General features: G+C 40.5%; 2 protein-coding genes across 11 annotated transcripts in view; both read left to right on the forward strand.

Moving 5' to 3' along the window:
• The first annotated feature begins 295 nt into the window (after window positions 1-295).
• Window positions 296-14164, forward strand: SKA2 (spindle and kinetochore associated complex subunit 2). Of its 3 annotated transcripts, none has more exons than XM_049803136.1 (7): window positions 296-403; window positions 8051-8140; window positions 8931-9107; window positions 10432-10518; window positions 11860-11902; window positions 12819-12951; window positions 13684-14164. In XM_049803136.1, exons 1-7 carry the CDS (start codon window positions 371-373, stop codon window positions 13808-13810), a joined length of 690 nt encoding a protein of 229 aa, XP_049659093.1. In that variant the 5' UTR covers window positions 296-370; the 3' UTR covers window positions 13811-14164. The 3 variants fall into 3 exon arrangements, with proteins under 3 accessions (XP_049659093.1, XP_049659095.1, XP_049659094.1); XM_049803138.1 differs by lacking the exon at window positions 13684-14164 and adding an exon at window positions 13499-13614; XM_049803137.1 differs by lacking the exon at window positions 8051-8140.
• Window positions 14165-15485: 1321 nt separating this feature from the next.
• Window positions 15486-25201, forward strand: part of TRIM37 (tripartite motif containing 37) — a 33171-nt gene continuing 23455 nt past the window's right edge. For 5 of the 8 annotated variants that reach the window (XR_007506212.1, XR_007506215.1, XM_049801721.1 and 2 more), the window contains exons 1-7: window positions 15486-15711; window positions 17397-17498; window positions 18832-18872; window positions 19926-20042; window positions 21265-21352; window positions 22213-22335; window positions 23657-23780. Coding sequence is in view for 5 of the 8 variants with exons in the window: in XM_049801721.1 (XP_049657678.1) it covers window positions 15691-15711; window positions 17397-17498; window positions 18832-18872; window positions 19926-20042; window positions 21265-21352; window positions 22213-22335; window positions 23657-23780 (616 nt within the window). In the remaining 3 variants the exon portion in view is untranslated. The remainder of the gene's footprint in view (window positions 15712-17396; window positions 17499-18831; window positions 18873-19925; window positions 20043-21264; window positions 21353-22212; window positions 22336-23656; window positions 23781-25201) is intronic. The other 3 variants (XR_007506213.1, XM_049801720.1, XM_049801722.1) reach the window with 1 other exon arrangement.

Genomic DNA, 25201 nt, shown 5'->3' on the forward strand with positions numbered 1-25201 from the left:
CCCCCACACCCCCCGCCAGAGACGGACCGCGGCTAATCGACCGCTCCACTTCCCGCCAATTGCAGCGCTCCGCTCCCTACTCCAGCCAATCACCGCTAGATTCCACTCTGGACCAATAGCGGCTCGCGGCGCCCCCCCCACCTAGCCAATCGCTAGCTGCAGATTTTCTACCAACCAATGGGCTCCCCCCTACCTCGAAGAGGGTTTACATTCTTCTCGACCCAATAGCGAGCGCTCTCTGTCAGCGGCCAGCCAATGGGAGGCGAGCGGCGAGTGACAGCTGCCCAATGGGGACCGCCGACTCTCCCATCCTGCGGAGCGGGGGGTGGGTATCTCCCCGCCGCCGCCTGAGGAATGTCAACTATTCAACATGGAGACGGCGGTTACCAGGCTCGAGACCATGGTGAGTCCGGGCGGCGGCCGGGCTGAGGGACGGCGGGGTCGGAGGACGGCGGGATGGCGGTTGGAGCGCCTCGGAGGGCGCGGGGCTGTCGCTTGAGGGAGGGAAAAGGGCGGGGAGGGGAGGGGGGGGGTAGCGGGCGCGGCTGAGGGGCGTGAGGGGAGAGCGACCGCTCTCCCCTCACGCCGCGCCCGCGCCCCATCCGGGCTCTGAGCGGAGCCCGCGCGGCCCTCGAAGGGGCGACCGCCGTTCGGGTCAGGCGAGTTCGGCCGGGCCGGTCCATTCTGCTTCCACCCCCCCGGGGGGGGCGGGGCTTGATGGTGCCGCTCCATTCACCCCCTCAGCGCGGGGGCAGGGCCCGGCCATTTCCCTCTCACCTGGGGGGGGGGGGCGGGGGGAGTGTGGGTGGGTGGATGGATGGGGCGGGTTCCGCGCAGTCCCGTGAGCGTTTATTGCTTTCCGTGGCGGGGTGGGGGGAACGGGGCCGTTGAGGGGCGCGGCCGGATCGGTCCGGTCCGGTCCGTTTCATTTCATTTCATTTCCCCGTCGCGGTGGGGGAGGGGGGTAAGGCGGTGTAGAGGAGAGCGCTCTCGGACTAGTCCATTTTCTCTCAGCGAGGGGTGAGGGTGGAGCTCTCACCTGGGCTAGACCATTTTCCCTGCGGGGGGTGTCCGGGGGAGGAGAGGGCGGGCTGGGCTGTTTCATTCGCGCCGGTAGCGGAGGGGGGGGGGGGAGGTGGAGGAAAAGCGGGGCGATGCGGCGGGATGGCTTCCCGCCGGGATGGCTTCCCGCCGGGGCCTGCGGCGCTGCCGCGCCTCAACCTCCCCTTCTCCTCTTCCCGGGAGAACGGGGCAAGATCCGCGGGGCCGGTGAGCGGGAGAAGAGCCGGGGGAGCCTCCCCCCCGGCCCCCCCCATCGCCTCGCCGCCGGTGGGCGCTGCGGGGCCGGGCCGTTCGCTCTGAGGAGAGGAGCGGGGCGGCAGCGGGACCCCCTGTCCGTCTGTCCGTCGTGAGGAGCTCGCCGGCCCTTTCAGCCGTTCCTTCTTGGCGAGGTGTGGGCTGTAGCCAGTCCTGAGGAGAGGGTGGCTTTTCCTTCAGCCGTTCAAGTTCGCGTAGTTCTTTTCACAGCGTTTAACTCGGTTTCGGCGCTCTCGGAGCCAGCCCCTGCGGGCAAAGACCGAGCTGCCTTATGTAATAGCCGCCCTTCTGCCTGCCCTGCTCACGGGAAAGCGAAAAAAAAGAAAAAAAGGGGGAAAAAAAAAAAAAAGAAAAAAAAAAGAGCTATGTTGTGCTTTTACATATTGGGAAACTGCCTCTTTAAACGGACAAGTTCCTTGCGGCATCCTTCAAGTCTTGGTCTTCATTCTATATAATGTAAACTTGTTTACACATATTTTTTTTTAGTGAAAATGCTTTGGGAATATTTTATGCATCCAAATGCTTAATAGAGAATATTAATTTCTATTCCTAAGTCCTTACAGAAATTAAAATGCTTGTACTGACATAGCTCTCCAAAAGAGGATGCTTCTTTGGATTTTGCTGGGAAACTTCCAGAAGTTTTTTGTCATTTTAATTGTCCTAGCAGCAGTGTTAGGTACCTTAATTGATAAACTGCAAGTGTCCTCGTGGAGAAAAAAGTACATTATTCAATACAGAGACAAATAATACAATAGATTTGTCTTTGGGGTTTTTTTCTCCTCTTGACAATCTTGGTTTCAAGTTCTCATTAAGAAATAAATAAAAATTAGTTTAATAGTCTCCTAGTTTTTATCTGTACACAGTAACATCATCAAAGTGAAATATCCAGGAGAAGTCAGGAGGAGCAGTGGGGGAACATGGTGGGGACTATTGTATATCCACATTAGCAGTCATTAGGCTAAGGGATAGACTTTCACTTCAATACACAAAATTGGTGCACTCCTTAATGCCCAGTGTTTAACCTTGGTTTGGTTACTTTTCCTTACTTTATTGCTCCTTCAGTCACTTTGCTCCAGCACCACCAGAAAGTGCCCCTTAAAGCATTAGGAACAGTAGGCAACTAAGTTTCCATTGTCCGAAAAGAAACAACTGGCTGAAAGTTGTCTAAACGTGAGCTTGTTCTGCTAACATGCCTTTGTCACCTCATTCAGTGACGTGCATGTCATTACAGAAGTAAGACACTTCTGAGTGAATATTTTAAGTGACAATACTTTTTCTGTTAAGGAATAAAAAGTAAGAATTTAAATCAATGCCAAAATACTTGCATTAGTCGAAAGATCAGAGAATTCAAATTATCTTACCCAATTATCAGTTTTACTTCACTTTAAAAACAAGGTGGTGTGTTTTGTTTTGGTTTTTTTTTTCCTTTGAATAAACCATGCTTTTGAGGGGGTGCTTGTTCTCCTTTAGCTACTGAACTGCAGTCATCAAACTGAACGCTTAGAATGGTAATATACAGTATTTGAATTCGACATACTACATTCTTGTCAGAGCTCTGAAGTTGTTCTAATTTCAAATTCAGAACCTCAGCCTTGCCCATAGTGTAAACTTGATCTCTCCATATCGTTTGTCAGTATTCATTTGTGGGGGTTTTTTTTGGTAAAACCTAGTTTGTTGAGCAATTTCTTTTTTCCTTGTAGCATGTTTTTCTTTCCGTGTAAATCCGTTTAGAAATGCTCAGGTTAGATGTTGATTATTTTTATGTTATGGTTTATTTCTGTGTTTTATTGAAAGTCTTTTAAAGTTTGCTGATTAGCGATTCTAATTTTAGGACATGTAAATAATTGGAGAGGTATTTTGGCCCCCTTAAAGCTAAAAGGGGCTTTTATATATAGTAGTGGAAGAAGACAGTAATGGGACACTGTCTTATGATCTGCTTTACGAGTAGACCAAAATGATCATTGCGCAAATAATTTCAAGGTGAAGAGCTCATTCGGGTCAATTATCTGCACAGATGGCACCTAACAACTTCCAGAGGTTTTGAGATTATAGCTCCGTCTTCCACCCTGTTCTAATTACACCAAATCTTTGGGTAATCCATTTGAAAAACAAATTGATTTTGATTTCACCCTGTTATTCTTCATTTTTCTGTATGATTCTTCTGTTAATTTCTTCTAGCAGAAGATGGAAGATGGTATGCCTGGCTGCCTTCTTCCATTAAAACTGCTGGGTGGCACAAGGCAGTTGCATCTTCACCTGGGTTTTTTTGCCTTTTTTTTAAGAAAAGGGTGTTTTCTTAAATACACCTCGAACAATCTCACTTATTAATTTCCTGTATACAAACCTCATTCAAAAGTGCAATACTTCTCTTCTTCATTGTTTAAGTTAATCAGAATATGTACAGTGGCAACTATGTCTCGCAGCTTTGTGTCTCTTGCTCTTCCTTCTGCTTATTGTTTCTTCTTCCTGGATCTCCTGTGGAAGTCAGCTCTCTCCACAGTAGTGTGATAAAAAAATGCTTCTTACCTCCCCAGAGGTTTTGACATGCGTTTCATGGAAAGCTTCATTTTAGTCTCATGGAACCAGGGATAAACTAATTTGTAGGTGCTTAAAAAGAACAATGTGTGTGAAAATGCCAGGTTATTGATGGTTCTTTGAGACTATTGCTCAAAGTATATTAACAAGAAGAGCTGAATGAACCATAAGATCTACAATATGAGATTCATTACACAAAAGATTGTAAAGCTAACTTATTAACAATTTAAATAAGCATACTGGGTGCTGTATTTTAGGAATTGGGCACCTGAGACTGTGCTGCACCAGCGTTCACTGAAGTTAGCTGGGGCCGGAGATCTTTCCAACAGCTTCAGCAGACACAGAGTCAGGCCTCTAATGAAAATATAGTACATGGTAGTTGCTGGTGATAAATGTATCCTTCTGTATAACAACCATTTCATTAACCTTTAATGCCCAGGACTTCACGTGCTGTGCCAGTGCCTTCCAGTATGCACTTCAGCAGTTCACACTGAAAGAAATTTTGTGTGGACATCCATTTAGTAAAATTTGATAACAAATGGATAAAGTGTCAGATGAGTTGAGAGTGCTTCATTCAGAGCAATTTAGTTAATTTCTGTATTTTTAGTATAGTGGATCTACTTTTTCCTTTGAGTGGTGTCTGTCCAGTGCCCTTTTTATGTTGTACTACTAGTGATCATGCACAAAAAGCAGTGCAATGTTAAAAGGGCATTGGCCAGCAATACTATCTACGTTATTCATTCTTCTTCTTCTAGTCACAAGTCAAAAGTCACTGTCTGAGACCAGAAGGTGATTTGCAAAACAACTGTAAAATGAGATTGCCACTGATATTTTTTTTTTTCCTCTCACTGTCTTCTTGTTATTTGCCAAGGAGAAATGTTAACTGGTCTTTTAATGACAAATACCATAAACTCTGTGTGTATGTTTCTTTAGAAATAAGTGCCCTGCAAAGAGGGAAGAACACTGTATAGAATTCTTATTTCCTACAGTGTGTTCTAGGGAAATGTTACAGGTGTGGAGTTGACTCAGGTTGTTGCTCTGTATGCATCAGCAATCACCTATCTCTCCATTCCTCTGTTACTTTGCATTTTGTTGTTAAGAATCTTAGCACCTTCAGACCCTAAGAGTTCTCAAACTTTTTATATGAAGTTACTGGTTTTGTTAAAAAGAAACACATTTATTGAGATTTATGAAATACATGCCCACTTTGATAGTGCTCTAACTTCTATGTGGTCTACGTGGTAATGTACATCCACTATGTTGGGAAATGAGTGTGTGTTTAAGTGTATTCAACACCTGCAAATGAGAAGAATAAACTCTGGTGTCCAGAAAATGTTCCCTGTAATGCAGTTTAAGAACATCTGTCTGATAGCAGTTTAGAATCTTTGCTTGCTATGAGGCAAATCTAAGGAATAAATAAATTTGGAATCGTAGTTTCCAGTTAAAAAGAGCAACAAATTGTTTGAAATTGAATTTCTGACAGATCTGTTGAGTGTTTTGTTGGGTGTTTTCCTCCTTTTTTTCCCCCCTTCTTGGTCAGTGGAATGACAGGGATTATGAATAATAGTAATGTCTTGAAATATGTGAGTTCTTGTGTGCCTCTATTAGGACTTCGTGAACCTTAACCTTATCCAATTCTCCATGATCCACAGAAACCACTATCTGACTCGACCTATTTTTTTCCAATACGTATTTTGTGTATTGATTACTTGTACAGAGTTCTTGCTGCTAACGAATGCTCTGACTTTATTGCACTACTGTACTTTACAGCTAGCAGTGCAATAGTATTGTCAAAGCATCTGAAAGCAGAGTATGCAGCAATGGCTTGAGTCTTGCCTCACAGTTTCTAACACTTTCTTCTAAGCCTGTGAGTAAATTACAAATTTACATTTCACAAACTGCATTTTCTGTGTGATTGATGTACAGTACTCATCATACGAGCGGTCCTAACCTATAACATTAAGGTGCGATTTCTGCAGGTGTATGCTTCCTGAAATAGAGCAAGAAATAAATATTTATAAAATAAAGGAAAAATGGATCGTAAAGGAGGAACATATGGCAGTGCTTATAAACATGCTTTGAAATTGCTGATAATAAAATTTGTTTCTTTTGGAGTTAGCATACTTTCAGGAGGAAGCAGTGATACTGTGTTAGTATTTTCATTAAGCACAAATCTTAAAATTATAGCCACACAATGGATAAGCATTCAGCTTCACATTCAATTTTTAATGCCTTGAATTATAGTAGTAGTATGGTATTAGTTGCTTACTGTCGTTCTGTAAATCTCAAATTATCAATATTGAATATTTAGGAACAGACCTTCATGGATAATTTTAAAAGCCACCCATATTCAGTGTCTGCTTTCCCAATAATTATTAATCAGATAGAGGAGTTGGAGAAAAGCAAAAAAATTACCTTTTTGGTGTGCCTGCCTCTAGAAATGAAAACCTAAAAATGTTTGCTGGTGGAGGAGAACAGAAACGATTGAGCATTTAGGAGAAATTCCCTCATGAACTCTTTAAAAATACATGGTGTAATAAAAACTATTTTATCCTCACATTTTATCATGACTGGTTTCTGGGGTGGATATGGGAAGGAGTTTTGTTGGGTAGATGGTAAGTTATGGGAGTAATGGATGAAAGCTCTCCCTTTGATTTATAGATGCTTGAGGTCTTTACTAGATTTATTTTTCTTTTCTTAAGCTATTATTTGAAAATTTGCTGAAGGTGTGTATGTGTACGAAACATCACACATTTTCACTATGTCAGAAAGGGGATTTTTCTTGTAGAACATCTTGGATCGAACACCATTCCTTTAGGCTATCTGAAGTTCCAGATCCTCAAAGGTATTAATGGCAGCTCCTGAAGGTGGAATTCAAGGCTGATGTTTAAAACATAAACATCCTTTTGGTATCCAGGCCTGAGTACAGGCTACATCCAAAGACTACTGAAGTTTGTCACTGTAGCTACCATTATAGCCCTGCCAGATAGTACTTTGGGGTACAGTAACAAATATAGCCTTATTTCATCCTTTAAAAAGTTGTAATGATTACTTCAGGGTTAATCTCAGTATAAATTCTGAAAACCACACTCAGTAAGTTACGAGCATTTTTAACTTGCTTTCATCATTGCCTCTTCTGTGACTGTAAAATCACCAAATCATTACGATAAGAAATTCATGAGTTGTTTGTGAACTGGGAAAACTGCCTTTCTTTAAACAGAAGGACTTCTTAAGGACAGAAGTCCTTAATAGGTATTAAAGTTGCAGACTAAAATTAATTAAGTAATAATGCTATCAGCAGACTGTTTTACAAGGCAATTAGAGAATTCTCTGGTGGCTTATTTATCCCAGGGAAAGAAATGTGATGTCATCAATTTTATTATCTATTTATCAGTCTGGTTTATTGGGGAATAATAAAATGTATTATGGGTATTAGAACCATCTGAGAGAATGCATTCCTAATATAATTCATAATAAAATCTCTGTTGATATGCTTGGATCCTGAACACTTATTCATAATCTCTGCTGTGTAAATAATGGAGTTTTGCAGTTTTGCTAACAGAACTTTTAATGTTTGAAAAGAGCAGCAGTTAGCCAAGAAGCTGTAAAAATTGATGGAAAATATGTTAATATCTCAGGGTAAAAAAATCAAACACCTCCTGCATTGAGTGAAGATCACTTTTAAAAAGATGCGTGTTCTTTTCTATTGATAGAACTTACCTCTTTGGTATACTACTTAAAAACTTCATCTTGAGAGGTTTGGCATTGCAAGGGCGTGTAACATAAGAGATAGAAGTGTTTTCATGCATTTTGGGGGGCCTGCATGAAAAAGGTACTAGTGGCAAGATACAAAGAGAACAACTGGGTAATTTGGGTTAGACAAATGGAAAGAGGGTAAAATTAATAGAAGTGTGTGTGTGTACACCCATGTAATTCTTACATGTGAGAGGAAAATGGTTATGTTAAGTCTGAAAGTTTATTGCTTTATATGTTTCAGGCTAGAAGTGTGTCAGTGTAATTGGCAAACATTAGGTAATGGAATAGATTGGAGGAATAGAAATCTACTTTTATAGTACATGAGCCTTTAAATCAGAGGCATCTGGCTTCTGCTTTCCTGAAATACAGGAAACGCAAATGGTTGGGTTTTGTCTGCAATTTTTGTTTTTTAATATACTGTGGCTGACCTTAAATATTTTAGTTCCAGAAGGCAGAATCTGATCTGGATTATATTCAACACAGACTGGAGTTTGAAATAATGAAAAGTCTTCCTGATAATCCAGCAGCAGAGGTAGTATTTTTAGATTAAATTAATAGATTTTATTGCATTTTGCATGAAGTTGGTAATAAATGGGTAATTTTCTTTAATCCTAAAATATAGGTGGCTATTCTTTTATCTAGTTGTTAGGTTTTTATCGTTATTATAAAGTATTTCTTGCATCGTATATCAAGATAACTGGCCTAATATGAATTCAGTGCAGAAACCAACAAAACCCCCTTCCTTTCTTGGTATAGTGAAATTTGCCCATGTTCTGCTTTGAGAAATGAGTAGTAGTGTTATACCTAAATTTAAGAGACAGATTCCAATCTGAGCTAAAACACATCCTTGCTCTGAGATCAAAAGATAAACTTGCTAATAAGCAATGTCTAAATTCAGATTTGGGGGACAGATGAGAGGAAGAGGAAAACAATAAATGGCAGCATGTAAAGGATTTTTTAAATAAGTCCTTGTCTCCATGTATATTGTAACATATAGTGGAAAAATAATCTTTTTAGTTTAGAAGTCCTTAACTTATTCCAACTCAGAAAAGCCATTAACATCCACCAGCACAGTAATTTCATCCTCCTGTATTTGTTGTGGAACCAAAGATTTATGCTGTTTTATTAACACTACGTATCATTTTTGCTTATGAAAAAATAAATGTATAGATGAAACAGATGCTCACTGCTACACTTTTCATTGTAAAGGGTCATTTCATGGTATATTTTAGTGTCTCTAATGACTACACTTCTAATTGGTATATGGCCACATTAATTTTGTCTTCTTAAATAGTTTAAATGTACTTTTAATTTCTACGTAGGAAAATCCAGTCGCTGTCTTGGAAGAACTCTCAGTGGTGAAATCTCGGTATAAAACGTTATGTATGCAGCTGGAAAAAGTTTCTATAGAGCAGAGGGAATCCATGAAGGGCATCCGTGCTGCTCTAGAGAACACAATGAAGATGATTCAGGCAGTACAGCAACATACTGATCTTGAGGTAGTATTTTCATTTTAACTACTTGAGTCTCACTCCTGTAAATGAACACGTATTTGTGTAACCTTGAATGTAGATGTGAGTAGTTCCATTGGAAACTGTTATATGTGCAGACTCTTAGAGGACTCTTAGAAGATAAGAAGACCATTTACCGGAAGAAATGTTTGCAAGATTGGAGCTCTTTTTGTAAATCACAAGCCTGATTCATTACTCAACAGTTAAGCTAGTGGTATTCAGTTTTGGAGTTGGAAGTAATGCCATAATAGCGTCAATAGTGTGACACACGTTTGAACAGTTTCATAGAAATTGATGCCTCTCTGCACAGCTGTGTCCCACTTCTATACTGACTTTTTTTTAAAAGTAGCCGCTTTAAAGAAATTAGAACGCGAAACCAATATTAAAAGGCAAAAAATCTTTTAAATGGCAAATTTATTTTCACTGTCTGAAGTGAGTCAGTTAAAACCAATGCATTGTAATATATGCGGTGGAATTGTTATTAGTGCAAAGTTGTTAAGTTTTTCTCAGTATGATAGTGCCTATCTATCTATTAAAAAAAACCCTACAACAAACAACACATTTTCGTAAGTGGTCTTCAGACACTGCTTCATTACAGTTTTGAAGAGGTTGTGAAAGCATTAATTTTGTCCCTTTACGAATCAGATGATTTAGATGAAAAAAGCTAATTGATAGTCTAGTGGCAAAGACAGAACTGGTGTGACTAAAACATATTCCCAGATCTCAGCTCTCACTTTAATGTTCTAATGACAGTGCCCCAAGATTGTGTTTAATCTGTCAACAGCTCTAGACAAGTTACTGCTAAGTCTTTCTTTATGGATAAAATATACTGTATAATGATTTAAAAGACAGTGGTTGTATGTCACAGAAAGGAAAAAATATTTTCTTTCCCTGTGTTCCAAGGACATGCTGCCAAGAATAATTTCATATTTAGATTTTGTTAAAGTGGAAGACTCTTGTCTCTTGAGTTATATTTAGACCTTTTAGATAAAGATTTTCTTGTACTTTGTATATTTCCTAAACCAAAGATGGATTAAACTGTTACGGAGAAATGTAAGTCTTTAAGTGAAATACTTCTTCTGTCGAGTAATTTATCTTCTTTCTGTTCAATCATTTATAGTATTGATGCTAAAGGAATATTATGGTTGGATTTTTCAGAAATACTTTGCTTGTAAATTTGCTTTCATTTGAAGGAAAGTAGGAGCCTACTATTAGTTTCCATGAGAAAAGCGCTACACAAACATTGAGTTCTTCTGTAAATATCATCACCCTAGGAACTGAAAGTATCAGAGTTCTCTGTTTTTTTTCCTAGCGCTTACCTCTGTCAGGAGAAGAACAGACTGCAGCACAGCAGTTAACCTGCCAAACTGTTAAAGAAATGGAATCGCTCGTGGAAGAGGTAATTAGGCCACAGAGTGTCAGTATTCCAAAAGCCATTAGTCCTGAGTATAGCTCAGCTGAAGTCAGAAGGGCTGTTTTTGTGACTTAATACCTCTCAAATGAATGGAATTTTTCAGAAATGGGACTAAAGTCTCTAACAAACCTTTTCTTTTTTATTGCATACTGATTAAGTGTATGATTTGTTCCAATTAAATTGTCCACGAAGGAAAAATTTGCTTTGATGGAAGACTTTGTTCCCCTTATTTTTTAATTGGGATAAGTTTCTGTTTCTTTTCAGAGATGCAGCTGGTTGCTCTTGTCAATCTTATTGTTCTGTTAACGTGTTATATAAGAGGCCTTTGGGTGGGAGTGAAGAATGTAATTGATCCAAACAAATGCATATCAAAATGGGGAGAAATTTAATTTCCTGTAAAATATTAAATGAAATTTGGAATATGAGTAACATAGATCTAAACTAATACTTGTTAAAAAGTCAGATATTCTCCCACAGCTAAATTGGTCTGGGCCGCACATTAAAAGCAAAATATTAAAGAAGGTTAATAGAGTATAATTATCTTATTGACCTTATCTTCTTCTACATGTCTTCTCACTGCCGACTATTCTGCTGTCAAAGGATGCCTCGCTTTCTGTCCCTTTATTGCCACAATTGGTTTGCATGAAAGCCATCCAGTATCTTGCAGCTTCATTCACTCTTTGTTTGCAAATATCTTCTCCTACCTTGATAAATGCTTTCAATTTCTGTCTTCCCATTATTTAATTCTAAAGCACTTCACATACAGCTGGCATAATCCAGGCCCAATGCAAAATGTAGCTATATCCTACAGCTACTGAGGCCAGTTTAATTGGTATCAGTCCCTATGTTGTCATTGAGCATGTTTCGAAGATGTTCTCTGAAAGGCAGAAAGAATGGAAAGATGTCACAAAGGCCCTGGGATTTTTTTGTCAGTGCTGTATTTCTGGCTGAGGAGAGTCAGATATAGCTACCTTCAGCTTGTCAGAACTGTCAGCCTCTGAAGGTTGCCTGAAAATAGGAAAGCCATCTTTTTCCTTTGCTGCATGTACAGTGCTTTCAGCTACAACCAGATGGGAATGAAAAGGAGAAAGCTGAAAAGGCTTATCTGACTTGCATAGAAATCTTTCTGTATCCATTTTAAACTTATTTTTTATTTGAAACCAGGATTTGTTTAATGCCTAAGATTTTGCTGTTGACTTCAGTGGCTGCAAGATCCTTGGTTATCCAACAGTAAAATGTAACTACTAATGCAGAAATGAAATTTCAAAAAATAATTTCTAAATAAAATTCCAACAAATTCTGACATTATCTCTCCTTTATTTTTAGCCATCTAGCCATTCAGGATCTGCAGCCTCTGGCTCATCTGAAGGTAAGTACTGAAAGAAAAATTTTCCTGATGTTTTCTTTTTTTCCCTTGACTGATCTTCTCCCCCTCACACTCAGCCCCAGTAAGTAAGCTTTGTGAATAGTATCAATCTCTCAAGACTTCCATCTCCAATATTGAACTCTAATAGGCCTGTGCTATTCAAACATACAAAGTTACCATCTAGAATTCAGGGAGTAATGAATTAAACTGTCTTACTTTCTGAAAAAGGCAGACACTGTAAATAACTTCAGCTGACAAATAAGGCCTGTTTTACCCCTAGTACAATAGGGCCAAATCTCACAGTAGTAGGAATAGGCTGAGACCTAGGTATGGTTTCTGAGCTCTTTTATTTAAAGAACATAGAGCCTATGATGCACAGCAAATTCACTGTTTTCACTCTCAAGCATTAGGAACTACTGCTTTTATGTGAAGTGAAGAATTTAGACTAATAAAAGCAAGCGAGCCCTTAGTTATATTCCACATATAGTTCCCATGTCTCTGGGAGTTTTTCTTGTTTTTGATGGTATAGAAGTGGGTAGTGTTGTGTTTATGGTCTGGAAGAAATGAGGTACTAGTCTTACCATAGAAATAGGTCTTGTTTAATCCATTTATCCCTACTTACAGAAAGGAATTTTCCTAGTTCTTTAAAAAAAAAAAAAAAAAAAAAAAAGAAAGATAAAAACTAGTCACTGACAAACCAAATTTATTAATCCCCATCAGATCTCAAATTAAATGATTTTTCCCTGGGTCTGTAGATATGATGATAGTTTGGAGGGACTATTTTCTGTCTCTCCTTCCTCCTGCTAGAAAATATTTTCTTTAGACCCATTTAGGGGGTTTCTTAAAAAGTAGTGAAAGTACTTCCTAGCTTTGGCCTAATTTCTGAAGAAACAAGTATCTTCTATTTCCCATTTTTTAGAATCGCAATTCAAACCATTGACTGAGGAAACACTTATGACTGTACCAAGGACTATCAGAAGTACTGTTAAACTAGCAGACCTGAACAATTTGTACAAGGAGTTATTTAACCACTTCATTGTAAATAAGAACAGGTAAGACTTAAAGCCATTCATTAGTAAGGATTTTGTAAGCTGTAAAGAAATTCAGCCTTTTCAAAGAAAACAAAACCAGCTAGTTAACCATTTGCTGCTATGTTACAACTTTATAATTTGTTTTTACTCCCCTACACTCTTCTTGGTTAGGTACACACCCCAAAGTGTTAGGCCATCATACAAAGCCCCCTAAATTAATTTGTGTAAAAATGGCTTGTATGATTTGATCGTTTTCAAAACTGCACGTCAGGTTCTTTTTCCACTCTGGTTTCACTGTACAGATGTCCAAAACTGGGTCTATTCAGGGAAGTTCTGCTGACACAGTCAGACCGCCAAACCCTTTTAGCTTTTGGAATCTGCATCCAGACCGGAAAAGCAAAGCCCTAATGCTGAACCGTGACTCCTGAACCCTGCCCTCCCCACACCAGCTCCTCCTGCCTCCCCAAGCCCTGAGCCCTGTCTGGGCTGTGTGCTGCAGATTTCTTGCAGGCTGATGTTAAAAATGAGGAAGTTTTTAACTCAGGAATTCTGTCTCTTTAACCCTAAGGTTGGATTAGCAAATGACTGTTCTCAATTTGAAGTAGCGCAGAAAAGTTGATGACAATATCTGAATGAGAATTGCAGAGCACTTGCAAAAATCATTCATTAAACAGTACGTGCTTTTTAGCCTTTTTCTGCCAGACCCGATGTTTGATACTCTGTTTTGCTAAACAGTTTGCTTTTGTCTTACAGAGCAGCACTGAGCGTTTCGCAGATGAACAAGATGAATATGAAAGCCACTGACTCAAGAATACGCATCTTGAAAGAACTTGCTATTGTGGAACTTGACAAACAAGGAAATGTTAAATTAGTTGTGTAAATGTAAGCTCAGGCCATTCACATTTGGCACACAAGCATCTTGGTCATAGCACCTGGATTATTAACAAGCAAGTATTTCTCTGGTGTCTAGGAGCTGCAAGTCCACTGTTGGAAAGCTGTTAATGTTTCTGTATACGAATTCCATTTACAGTACTTAAAATTGGAGAGTTAAAAAACATTGAGGTTGGTATTTTATCTTGGATATTTATGGGGCTATCTTCAATGAATTTTTGAAGAGTATTGTTAGCCATGTGACACCTCCATGTTCTTGCTTACATTCCTGAGTGGGTTTTTAAGACAAATAACCCAAGCCACTTAATTGTACTTACATTCCTGAATAAATGATGAAAGCTAAGGAGATGAGGCCATAGATTTATTACGCTTTTGTTTACGTGACTCCTGACCCTGAGCCCTGCCCTAACCCCTGAACCTGGTCCCTGACCTTTTTAATTTTCCTTTGATGTGAACTGTCTTGTTTTTATAGTCCAGCAAAATTGCAGACTTGCAGAATAGCTGAGGTTGGAAGGGACCTCAGGAGATTGTCCAGTCTAAACCCCTGCTCAGAGCAGGGACAACTACAGCAGGTTGCTGAGGGCAGTGTCCTGAAACAACTCCAAGGACAGAGAGTTTACGACCTCTGTTGCAGCCTTTGACCACCCTCACTGTAAAAAAGGGATTTTTTTTTTTCTTATGTTTAATGTTTTTTAGGTTTACTTCAGCCTAATTTGAGATAGTAAGATACCTGAGGTTCACTAGGTTCCTATAGTTTTTGTGAAAAATGATGGCTGTCAAAAGGAGAGAAATTTAGATTAGTGCCGTTTGGAAGGGAAAGGCTGATTTCTGAACTCATGAATGAACTGGTTGGTCTATTTGGGGTTTGTTGGGCAGGGGAACAGGTTGCATATCGAAGAAGAAAGGGGAGGAAACGACAGGGATAACTTGATTTTATGATGTCTGCTACTGCGTGTGCCCTTTTACCTACAAGGTTGCTATCGCTTCACACACTGATTTAATTTTGAAGCATTTAGACTTAATCGTATTGACCCATTTTCAGCGCAGGACTCGATCCTTACCCTTGCTCCCTTCAACAGCGTTAAATATTTATTAGTGAAATCTGGCTAAAACAATTAAAGATACCTGTTAGCGGGTAAGCGACTGTGCTGCGCGTAATTTAACTGCGGCCGCAGCCCTGAGGAGCGTTACCTTTGTTTCTGAAGCCGTGCCAGGCGTGGAAAACCCATCCCTGCAGCTAGATTTTTGTTTAGCGCTGCCTACTCCTGAAATGCCGTCGCCAGCACCGACTGACTGAGGGCGAAGCTTTTTTTGCCTCCAAATTCCTCTGAGAAAGCCACGCCGTCCCCTCGCCTTACACCTCCATCCCAGCCTTGCGGTGCTGCTGCCCGCACCTGCCCGCGGCCGGAGGCACCCCTCTCCCGCTTTCCCAGCCGGGAGCGCCGCTGCCCGCCGTGACCCTTCCAGCTTCCCCCCAACCCTCCTTCAGAGCGGCGGCTGAGGGACGGCGGATCCCCCGAGCAGTGACCGGCTCCGCGGCGGTACCTCCCGCCCGCCCCACGGGCTCCGCTCCGGCCGCCGCTGACAGGGAGCTGCCACCACGCCCCGTGACGGCGCGGCGGGCATCGCGCCTGCGCAGTACGGGTGCGGCGGTTAAGCGCCGCCTCCCCTCAGCGGCCGCAGGGCGGGTTGGCGGAGGGAGGAGCCGCCCCGCTCCCCGCGAATATGGCCGGGGTCGGGGCACAGGCTCTGCCCGGCGGCTCTTAAACCTTTTCTCCACCACCCACCCCCCCCCCCTGCGGGGTTTATGTGGTAGGGAGAGGGGCCGGGGAGAGCTTTCTCCTCCCTGCCGGCGGTGGAGCCGCGGCCATGGACGAGCAGAGCGTGGAGGTGAGCGGCTTGGGCGGCGGTTGGCGTGGCTGCGCTCGCGCTCCCTCAGGGAGGCGGGAAGGGCTGCGTGTGTGTGTATGTGTGTGTGTGTGTGTGTGTGTGTGTTGTGTGTGGGGAGCGCTGCCTCCCCCGGGGGGGGGGGCCCGTCCCTCAGGCCGTGAGGGGGAACAGGCGGGGCGGCCGCACCTTCTGCTCGGCGGGGGATGGAGAGCGGTGGGGCCGGGCCTCTCCGGCGGGAGTGGTGGGGTAGGGCGTCCTGACCTATTTACGGGTCTGGGCGGGTGGCGGCGGGGCCGCGGAGCCCTCGACAGGTTCCCCCCTCCCTTGTGTGAGGGGAGAGAGGCCAAGCGGTACCGAGCTACGGGCCGCCCGAGAGGCGGAAAACAGATGGCAGCTCTGTGGTGGGCAGAGATGCGCATAGGAGGGAGCTTGGCTTGTCTGTGCGCTGAGGAGCTGGGTAGAAAGGAAGCAGGATGTAAAGAGGTGGTATTTCTAGGTGACACGCAGTTATTTTACGTAGTCAGGGTTAGAAAAATAAACTGGAGGAACGTCGGAGGGGGATGGAGACCTGGCGCTGACAGAACCCGTCTTGGCGTGCGTGAAGGCGCAATACTCAGTGGTGTCTGCCTGTAACCTGGGCAGCTTGCACGCGTTGCTGTGGTCCGTATTAATGGCAGCCAAATAGGAGAAGAATTTAAAAGACCTTGTGTGATAACTTCCCATAAACCCGTGTATTGCGTTTCAATGGTTTGCAACCATTAAAGAAGACATTAATGTATGGGAGATATGTGGTGTAAATTGAAGAGAATGCCTTGCTTTTGTGCTGATTTATAATTTCAGCTCTGCCGGGGCTGGGGGGGGGGGGGGAATAGCCTATCTGAAGAATCTTTCAAAGTTCTGTAGTTAAAGCCAGAAGGGATCTAACTCCTGTACAATACAGAATGTAAAACTTTTTTTATCAGTGAAAAATCTGTTGATACAGAAAGCAAATGTAGCTTGGCATTTGAAAATGCCTTTCTCATTTTGAGAATGGGGAGGGATGAGGTGGTTGTATTCTAGAACAAAATGCTTCTCTCTTCAAATGGGTATAGTAAAAACATATGTTAAAGTGTATTTTTGTTGCCCAAGATTAATAAGGTGAGGTGTGAGGGGGTGTAGAAATTGTGGTTCTAGTGCTAATGGTAGACCTTAAAAGAATGCAGGTCTTATAAAAGTCAAAAAAACCACCCCATCCAATTCAACCCCTCTCGTTAGCATTCTGTATAATACATATGTGCACTTACCATGCTTTTGAATTAGTTAGTGCCAGTACATTGAAACTCGTGGGTTCAGAATCTACAGGTGCAGCACAGTTTCTTTTGGCAACTGTTCAATCCCATGTGATCACAAGCAGGAATAATATCTTGGCTACAGAAAGGCCCACTTGGAAAAAGAGAAGCCTGACAAACTATTCCTTGAAGAAGAATAGTGTTATAAAATGGGTGCTAAGAGCTGATGCAGTGTAGGAGAAAGTGGGGAGGGGAGCCATGGTGTTTGACTTAGCATCTGGCTCTGAGGTGCGCTCTCCGTAGCTGTTTGGAATGGGACTGCATTTATGAAACCTGGCACTCTGCCTGGAAAATAAATGCAACTCCGATATGTTTCAAGTGTGTGGCTTAACAATAGTGATAATCTACCCTTTGCAGAGCATTGCTGAAGTATTCCGATGTTTTATTTGTATGGAGAAATTGCGTGATGCACGTCTGTGTCCTCATTGCTCCAAGCTGTGTTGTTTCAGTTGTATTCGGGTGAGTTTGCTTATTATAGTTTATTCTTGCAAATATATGAACTTAAAAACTACTGATCTTGTGAACATGCTCTTGCTTCTTTCTTGCCCCTTTTCCTGGAGTTCCAAGGATTCCTTTTTCCTGCTCTGTGCTCTTTAGCTTCCCTTTCAAAATCTTTTATGACACCCTGAGGAAAAACCAGGCAGTCTGTGCATTGCATTCAGTAGTGCTAATTATAGGGACTATCTGGAATAATTGCTTTTAAGAAACAGACATATAATGATCCCTTCTTTAGCATCTTTTGAGAGTCAGTGATGCCCGTATGGAAAACAAAAGTTGGGACAGGAATCAAACGCTGACTTTGTATCTGTCAGTGTGGAGCACTGGAAGGTCATAACATCACCTCTTGTCATATTTGAGATGTTTTAAAATGCTTACCAAGCCAGTATGATATGATCAGGTATGGGCTACATCTTCCTCAAGGGAGTCTGGTATAGCAGGCTGAAGCAGCATCTGAAATACCTCAGTTCATTTATTAAGGTCATGGTTACCAATGCATAACACTTCAGTTCCAACTCCAGGCGCTGTTACATGTTAGCGTAGTGGGGGAGGGTTCAGCCAAGGTTTTCAGACCTCGGGTAGTATTTCTAGAATTCGGAACAATCATAATTTGCTTTGAAAGCTCTGACAAGATCTATATGTGAAGGATTCGTGCTACCTATTAAGAATGCTGGATGACATACCATTGCTGGGTGGTGAGAGATTATTCATGAGAAGCTTTAAACGTAGTAGTGAGCTTACAAATACAAGCCCTTCAACTGCTGAGCTTTTACACTTTTGAGTTGTAGTGGGCAGGTGAAGTTCTTTCCTCAGCTACTTGTCTTTGGAGCTTTCCGGAAGAGAAACGTTCAGAGGGTCCTTGTGGATTTGATCGTCGAACTGCGGGTATCTAACTTGCATATAAATAGCTCGAGAGGAATAAGTAAGTTACCTTGAAGTCTAATAACAGGCTCAAAAAAAGACACTTTATCTTTTGCTTTCTTTTGTTGAAACATGCCCTTTAGTCTATCACTATGGGAGTCAGCACCACATGTGTGGTTTTTAATGGAATATTTGGTACACTGAAGTGTCTTTGACATCTAAAGAAAAGTGGTTGCTTTGTTACTAAGATACAAATAGCAGCTTCTGCTGTGACTAATTGGTTGAACAGTTAAATTACAAATCTGTAAAAAAAAAAAAGGAAAAAATATAGAAAGATGGTAATAAAAAGAAGTAACTCCTAATTAACGATGGAATGTACTTGCTTGCAGTTCTCACAGTCTCTTTAAAAATGTTTTTCCTTTTTCCTTCATAGCGTTGGCTGACTGAACAAAGAGCTCAGTGCCCTCATTGTAGGTAAGGTGTTCTTAATATCAGAAATAAATTATCAGGAATTGGGTGTACTGTCCTGTTATGATAGATCTTTTTTCAGTGCTGTTGCGCTATATTTGTAAGCTTGATTTTTGAGGCCTGCCTGCTGTTACTATAAAAGTTTACTCTGGTGTAATACTTACTCTAAAATATGTTCTAGTTTTGGGACAAGCTAAGCAAGATCTTTGTTCTTCTCCCATTACACTGCTGGTTTTGGTGGCACATAGTTGGTGTAATAAGAATAACTAGATGGTATTCCCAACTCTTCATATTCTTCTTGCGAGAGTCAGAGACCAGCAAGTTCAGTTTTCAGTCTGAAATGTGTACTTTTTTTTATACCTATAATTTGTGAGACTTACTTTGTGTTGCAGATTTGTCTGAGAGGTAGCTACAATGTGTTGTTTGTTTTGGTTTTTTAATACAATGCCCCACCCCATCCTCCCAAGCCTTGGCACTCCTTAGCACTTCTAGTTCTTGAGTACCTAGCCATTCTAGCTCTTGATAAACCAAAAATTGGAAGGTAGCATATTTTTTCCCCTAAGGGAAGGGAGGTATTTAAAAAACAACTAACCAACCATTTCTGCAGAACTTTTAAAATATTCAGCTATTGAAGTATTTGATCAGTAGCTCTAAAATGCTTGTAAGGAGATAATGTATCTACATTTTACAAAGGTGATAATTGAAGCACTGCAATGAGGATAGTTGAATAATGAGAGAAATTAAAGAAGCACTGAGAAATGGAATTATTTGCCCAGCGTTATCCAGGAGCCTGTCAAGAAGTCTGGAAATAGTTCTTGGGTTCCCCATGTAGCTATTCTGTATGTCATTGTGGGGTGGTTCATTGTGGTTCCTGCCTCCACCCAACCCCCAAATGAGCAAATCGACTTAAAACTTTTTTTTTAATAACTAGTACAGCTTCAGCTTTTTGGCTATGACTTTTCCAATAGTGTAGAATCGATTAACTGAATTCACTTCAATGTTTCTCTTTTAGCTCCTGGAGCTAAGTTCTTGGTCTAACTCTAGCCATGCTTCTTGCAGAGCCCCACTGCAGCTACGAGAGCTTGTAAACTGTCGTTGGGCAGAAGAGGTCACGCAACAGCTTGATACACTTCAACTGTGCAATCTCACAAAGCATGAAGAAAATGAAAAAGACAAGTAAATGGATCATTCTTGACATAAAATGTTTTGCAGTTTACCTTATATCAGTGGGCTTTTAATTTCAGCTTATTAGAATCAGGGAACAAACTGATAACTTAAAAGCTGATTTGTGCTCAATGTATCAACTAAAAGTTCTTCCGTGTCTTTGACTAGCAAACTACTACTATTTCTAGTCTGACTCAGTATAGTAAATGAGAGATATGGGAAACATGAAGGGTAGTAATACTTCTTAAGGCTCTTAGCACTTCTTAATGACCACACATCTGAAGTAAGTTGTCTCTTGACGGCTTGCTCATTTGGCAGTGCCATTAAGACTATGGGTACTGATTTGGTATCTCAGCACATAAAAGCAGAGAAGCTGTTCTGAGAAGATGTATTCTAGTCCCTAGCAAAAATGTAATTGATAAACTCAGTTTGAGATCAAATAAAATATATAAAGTCCCACAGAAAGCACTACTGTTGCTGTATCTGTCATGTTATTGCTGTTCATTCTCCTTCCTTGTCTTTGGAGCCTCCTGTATTTTCTGATATATTCTCTTCCTAGGAGCAACTGTCAGTACTTTTTCAGCAGGCTTTTCTCCTGGTTTTATCCCATTACCGGTGCTATTATGTGTTTGAAGATACATGCCGGAGATTTGGGGGAGAAAAGTGTGAGAAACAGCATTGAAAAATGGACAGGGACTAATTATGTGTTCTATGCTTGCCTCCTTGCCAAGTTCCTCAATCCTAATGGAGGGGGAAGGAAGAGGCATGTATTTTAGGTCTGGCCTGGTCTGTGCTCGGTTTGTTGATTGATGCTGTTCCTGAAATTTTAAGAACTGACAAAGATCCTTTTTTTTTTTTTTTTTTTCCAAAAAGCTTATGAGCCATTGCTCTGTGGTTACTTTAGGTAGTGTATGATTAGGATTTTAATGATGTGAAATATTAACTTCTAGAATTCTGAGCTTGATTTGTTGATGATATCCTTTATCTGCTGGGTAGAAATCCAGTTTTAGTAATGTACTTTATCTCTGTGAAGTACTACCTGAGAGAATACTAAGAGCAATGTTTATTTTACAAAAGGTATTTACTGAATACAAGTAGTATTCTTTCAAAGCTATACTGATGTTTTGTGCTTTACTCTCAGTATCAGGCAGCAAAACAAGTGAAAATGTTAAATTGAGTTTGCAGAAAATTCATAGCTATTTTCTGTTGATGATACGTGTATTTTTTGTTTAAGGTGTGAAAATCATCATGAAAAGCTTAGTGTTTTCTGCTGGACTTGTAAGAAGTGTATCTGCCACCAGTGTGCGCTTTGGGGAGGAATGGTAAGAAGAGACTTGCTTGCTTATATGCACATAGTATGCTACAATAAGAGACTGCAAGCTTTATGTTTGACACCGGTTTGAAGAAATAGAAATGCTATGAAACTGTTGTTATGGCTATTGAATTGCCATGCAAATACTGTAGTTGTATGTGTATTTATAATTTAATGTGACCATTGGTTGTGAAATGCAATACCTTCTGTTTATAATTAGAGAAGCAAATTGAATTTTTGCCAAAAGGAGGTCAGAATTACCTTCCTTGTTATAAACTTCATGATGTCTTGGACAATCTGTAGGTGGTGCTGAGAATTTTACGGGCAAAGGAAGAAGTCTTTCTCAGAAAACACAGATAACACTTAGGTTATTTAAACATCATGGCCTGTAATCTTGAATGTCTTCAAAGCTGTATTAGTAGCACAGTTCACCATACTGTTTATTATGCTTTCAGTTGAGAATTCTAAGGAGAGGCTGCTGTCGTTGTTTGGAATATGAATGGTTAACAGTGTGCTTTGGGACAGTGTGTTTTAATAATAAAAATAAAATAACCCTTCTAGTGTTATTTGATTTGTTAGAGAATTGCACAGTGAATGAAGCAGTTTATTTTTGGAGGACTGTTGAAGCTCCAAATAACTCTTTTGACAGGAAGCTTTGATGGTATGAAAGCCAAATTCTTGACTTCTTATGAAGGGAAGTGAAAGACAGACTTCCTACATACAATCTGCTTTGGAACTTTTCCAAAATGAGTGATACACTAGGCAGCTTTCTTCCCCTCTCTTCCAGTAATTTAATAGGAGTGGAGTAAAGTTAAAATGAGATGCTCTATTATTCTCCACCTCCTCCCCTCCCTTTTTCTTTTTTAACAGCATGGAGGACATACTTTTAAGCCACTGGCAGAAATCTATGAGCAACATGTCACAAAAGTAAACGAAGAAGTGGCAAAGCTTCGGAGAAGACTCATGGAATTGATCAGTTTGGTGCAAGAAGTGGTAAGAAATCAGTCCAAGATAATGTTAAAATTTTCCTGTAGTACGCCATTTCATATGCCTATGATGTTTTCAATATCTGTTTAGAAGCTGTTGCTTCTGTGAAGGTAATCAGATTATCCCATAGACAGGTATTTTTACTTTTTAGTTATACTCTTTTTATACAATGTGGAAGGATTAACATATTCTCAATGCTGGTTCTGTAGTTGCCAGACAGAAGATGATGTGACTTAGCTAACAGGGAATTGTTCTTTGGGTGTATGCTATATAAAAGCTAGAGTTGCACAGTTCTCTGAAAGACTTTTTTTGTCAACACTTACAAAAATGCAGTCTGCCATGCTAAACAAGTATAAAGATGCTTTATTCTAATAAAGCTTATTTTCCTTTCTTTAGGAGAATAAACTATAAGTATATTTGAGCCTACAGGATGGGCTGTAAAGCAGCTCACCAGTTAGAGATTTGAAGTTTGTTAATCTCCTTTTTCTTCCCCATGAGGGTAAATGTGTTAGATATCCAAATATCCACATGTTCAGCTTCGACAGTTTCAGTGGGAATTCTAACAATTCAATACAATTTCTTGTATTTTAGGAAGGATTATTTTTGTGTTCTGCTGAATGCTGTTACATTTATTGTATAGTTTTTGTGCAGATAAAATAAGGGTCTTTTTAAACAAGTTTCCGTATGGTTTTTGTCTATGCTATTATTCAGGTAGTTGTTTGCCACATGCTGTGGTAGGTTAGCTCTGCTTCAGCTTAAATGTGACTGTTATATCACCAAGTGGGCTACCTGTATTTGTGAAATGTTGAGAGGATGCTGACCTTCACCTTCCGGGGTGAAGAGCGCAATTTTTATCAAATAACTGTTCTTGTTACCAAGAAGGTAACTTTTCTGTGCTGCCCAAGTTACAGAAGAGAAACTGGCAGTTGTATTTACAAATTTTGATGCTAAAGAACCCCCATATGACAAATCTCTATGTAATGAGAAAATGTTGCTCAACTTTACTGTTAACCTGTGGTCACCCACCAGAGGGCACACTTATGTATTCAGTAAAAGTCAAAGGATATTTACAGCTGGCAGCAGGAATAGCCTGTAATGCAGCTCATCTGAAAACACATTTCTGTTTTCTTATTCTGAAAATGCAAGCTTCAGTAAGACCAGGACTACTTTTTTTTTTCCGTCATAGAAAAATAGGGCTGGAGGGGACTCTAGGGAGGCCTAGGCATTTCTGGGATCTGAAAGAGTGGAGTCAATGCGTAAATGAGTGAAACATGCAAAAGTGTGAAAGCTTTGTTTTTGTGCATGTTTTTCCTGAACCCCATTTTAGGAGAGGAATGTGGAGGCAGTGCGTAGTGCAAAGGATGAACGAGTTCGGGAAATCAGGAATGCAGTGGAGATGATGATTGCCCGGTTAGACACTCAGCTGAAGAATAAGCTCATAACATTAATGGGTAGGTATTTGCCTGATCTATTATGAGTATGAGAAATATATTAACAATGTGTAGATCTGTTGAGAAACTTTCTTGCCCTGGGCGTATGACTCCTTACACACTTTGTGGTGTTGAGTAGGTTAACTGCTGACAGACAACTTCTGCCTACAGCAACACTTTTATTTAATTATGTAGTTACTGTGATACAGTTCTAAGTTGTTAGATGTAACCTGGTTGTGTTTTGTTAGAAACTCTTGTATAATAACTTGGAGAATATTTCCACCTAGTTGGAAGATGTTTAGTACCTTTCACCTGAAGTGTTTTTATACCACCATTTGTGTTAGCAAAGAAGTCCACCTCTGTAATGTGACATCTTTGTAATATATACTCCTTTTAATGTAATTTTTAAAAATTAGAAGTCTTTATGAGATGTCTGGTGAGCAAGTTTGGATCCATGCATACAGGCAGCCTTGTCTGCAGATGAAGAACATGGCATCTGGAATCAGAGCTGCTATTTTGGATCCTGACGCTTTTGCTACCCAGGGACTGGTCACTTCAGCTCTCCTAAAGCAACACTGCTGAAAATTAAGTGTAGCTTTCAGGGAGAAGGACAGAATATTCCTCAGTTGGCTACAACTCTGTATGCTTTGCTCAGCTAATATTGCATCTGTGCCTTGGTTATTCCATGTGTGCTTTCATTTCCATAATGCATTGATAGGAGCACATACTAAATATGACGTCGTCTTGGGATATCAGTTTCTTTAGACACTCTTGAAATGTTGTACTTAAGACCTTAGTTTTGCAAGGTATGCCACCGGTAGATCAAAGTACACCGACAAATAGATCCTTGACCTTGTATCCATGTACTTGTCTTGGAAGTAAAAATAAGGCAGTAAAATAGCTGTGCTGAAAATGTTTCTGATGCTTGAAATCTTCACACAGACACACATCAACCCTCTCTCCCTGCCACCCACCCAAAGAAAACATGAAAAGTTCATGCTTGGAAAATGTCCCTAGCTTTGATAATGCTTGCATTTATTTCTTTGTTAATTTCCATTAAAACCAAAACAACATAATAAATATATATTAGCTATATTTCAATTTCCTCTTCAAATTCATGTCAGTACTTTAACATGTTTGCTTTAAGTTAAATCCAGGATTCGTGCATTCATATATATTTCGTGCCTGTATTGAATACAGTAATCAGTCACAAGATTTGTTTTTGTGTGTACTAAAATACCAGTACTGTAAAGAGCAGTCTTAAAGCTGTGATAGAATGTCTGGTTAACATTTTGTCCATGTAACACCTTTTTTTTTTTTCTTTTTTCTTCTAACAATTGCCAAATACACTTCAGGTATGTAATCTATGACAGACACAAAGAAAATCTCCATGATAGAAAACTGACAAATGTGACTTAGGTTTTTATTCTTTCTAGTCATGG

Source organism: Accipiter gentilis, chromosome 6 (assembly GCF_929443795.1).
Source record: "Accipiter gentilis chromosome 6, bAccGen1.1, whole genome shotgun sequence".
In the NCBI taxonomy this organism is placed as follows: Eukaryota; Metazoa; Chordata; class Aves; order Accipitriformes; family Accipitridae; genus Astur; species Astur gentilis.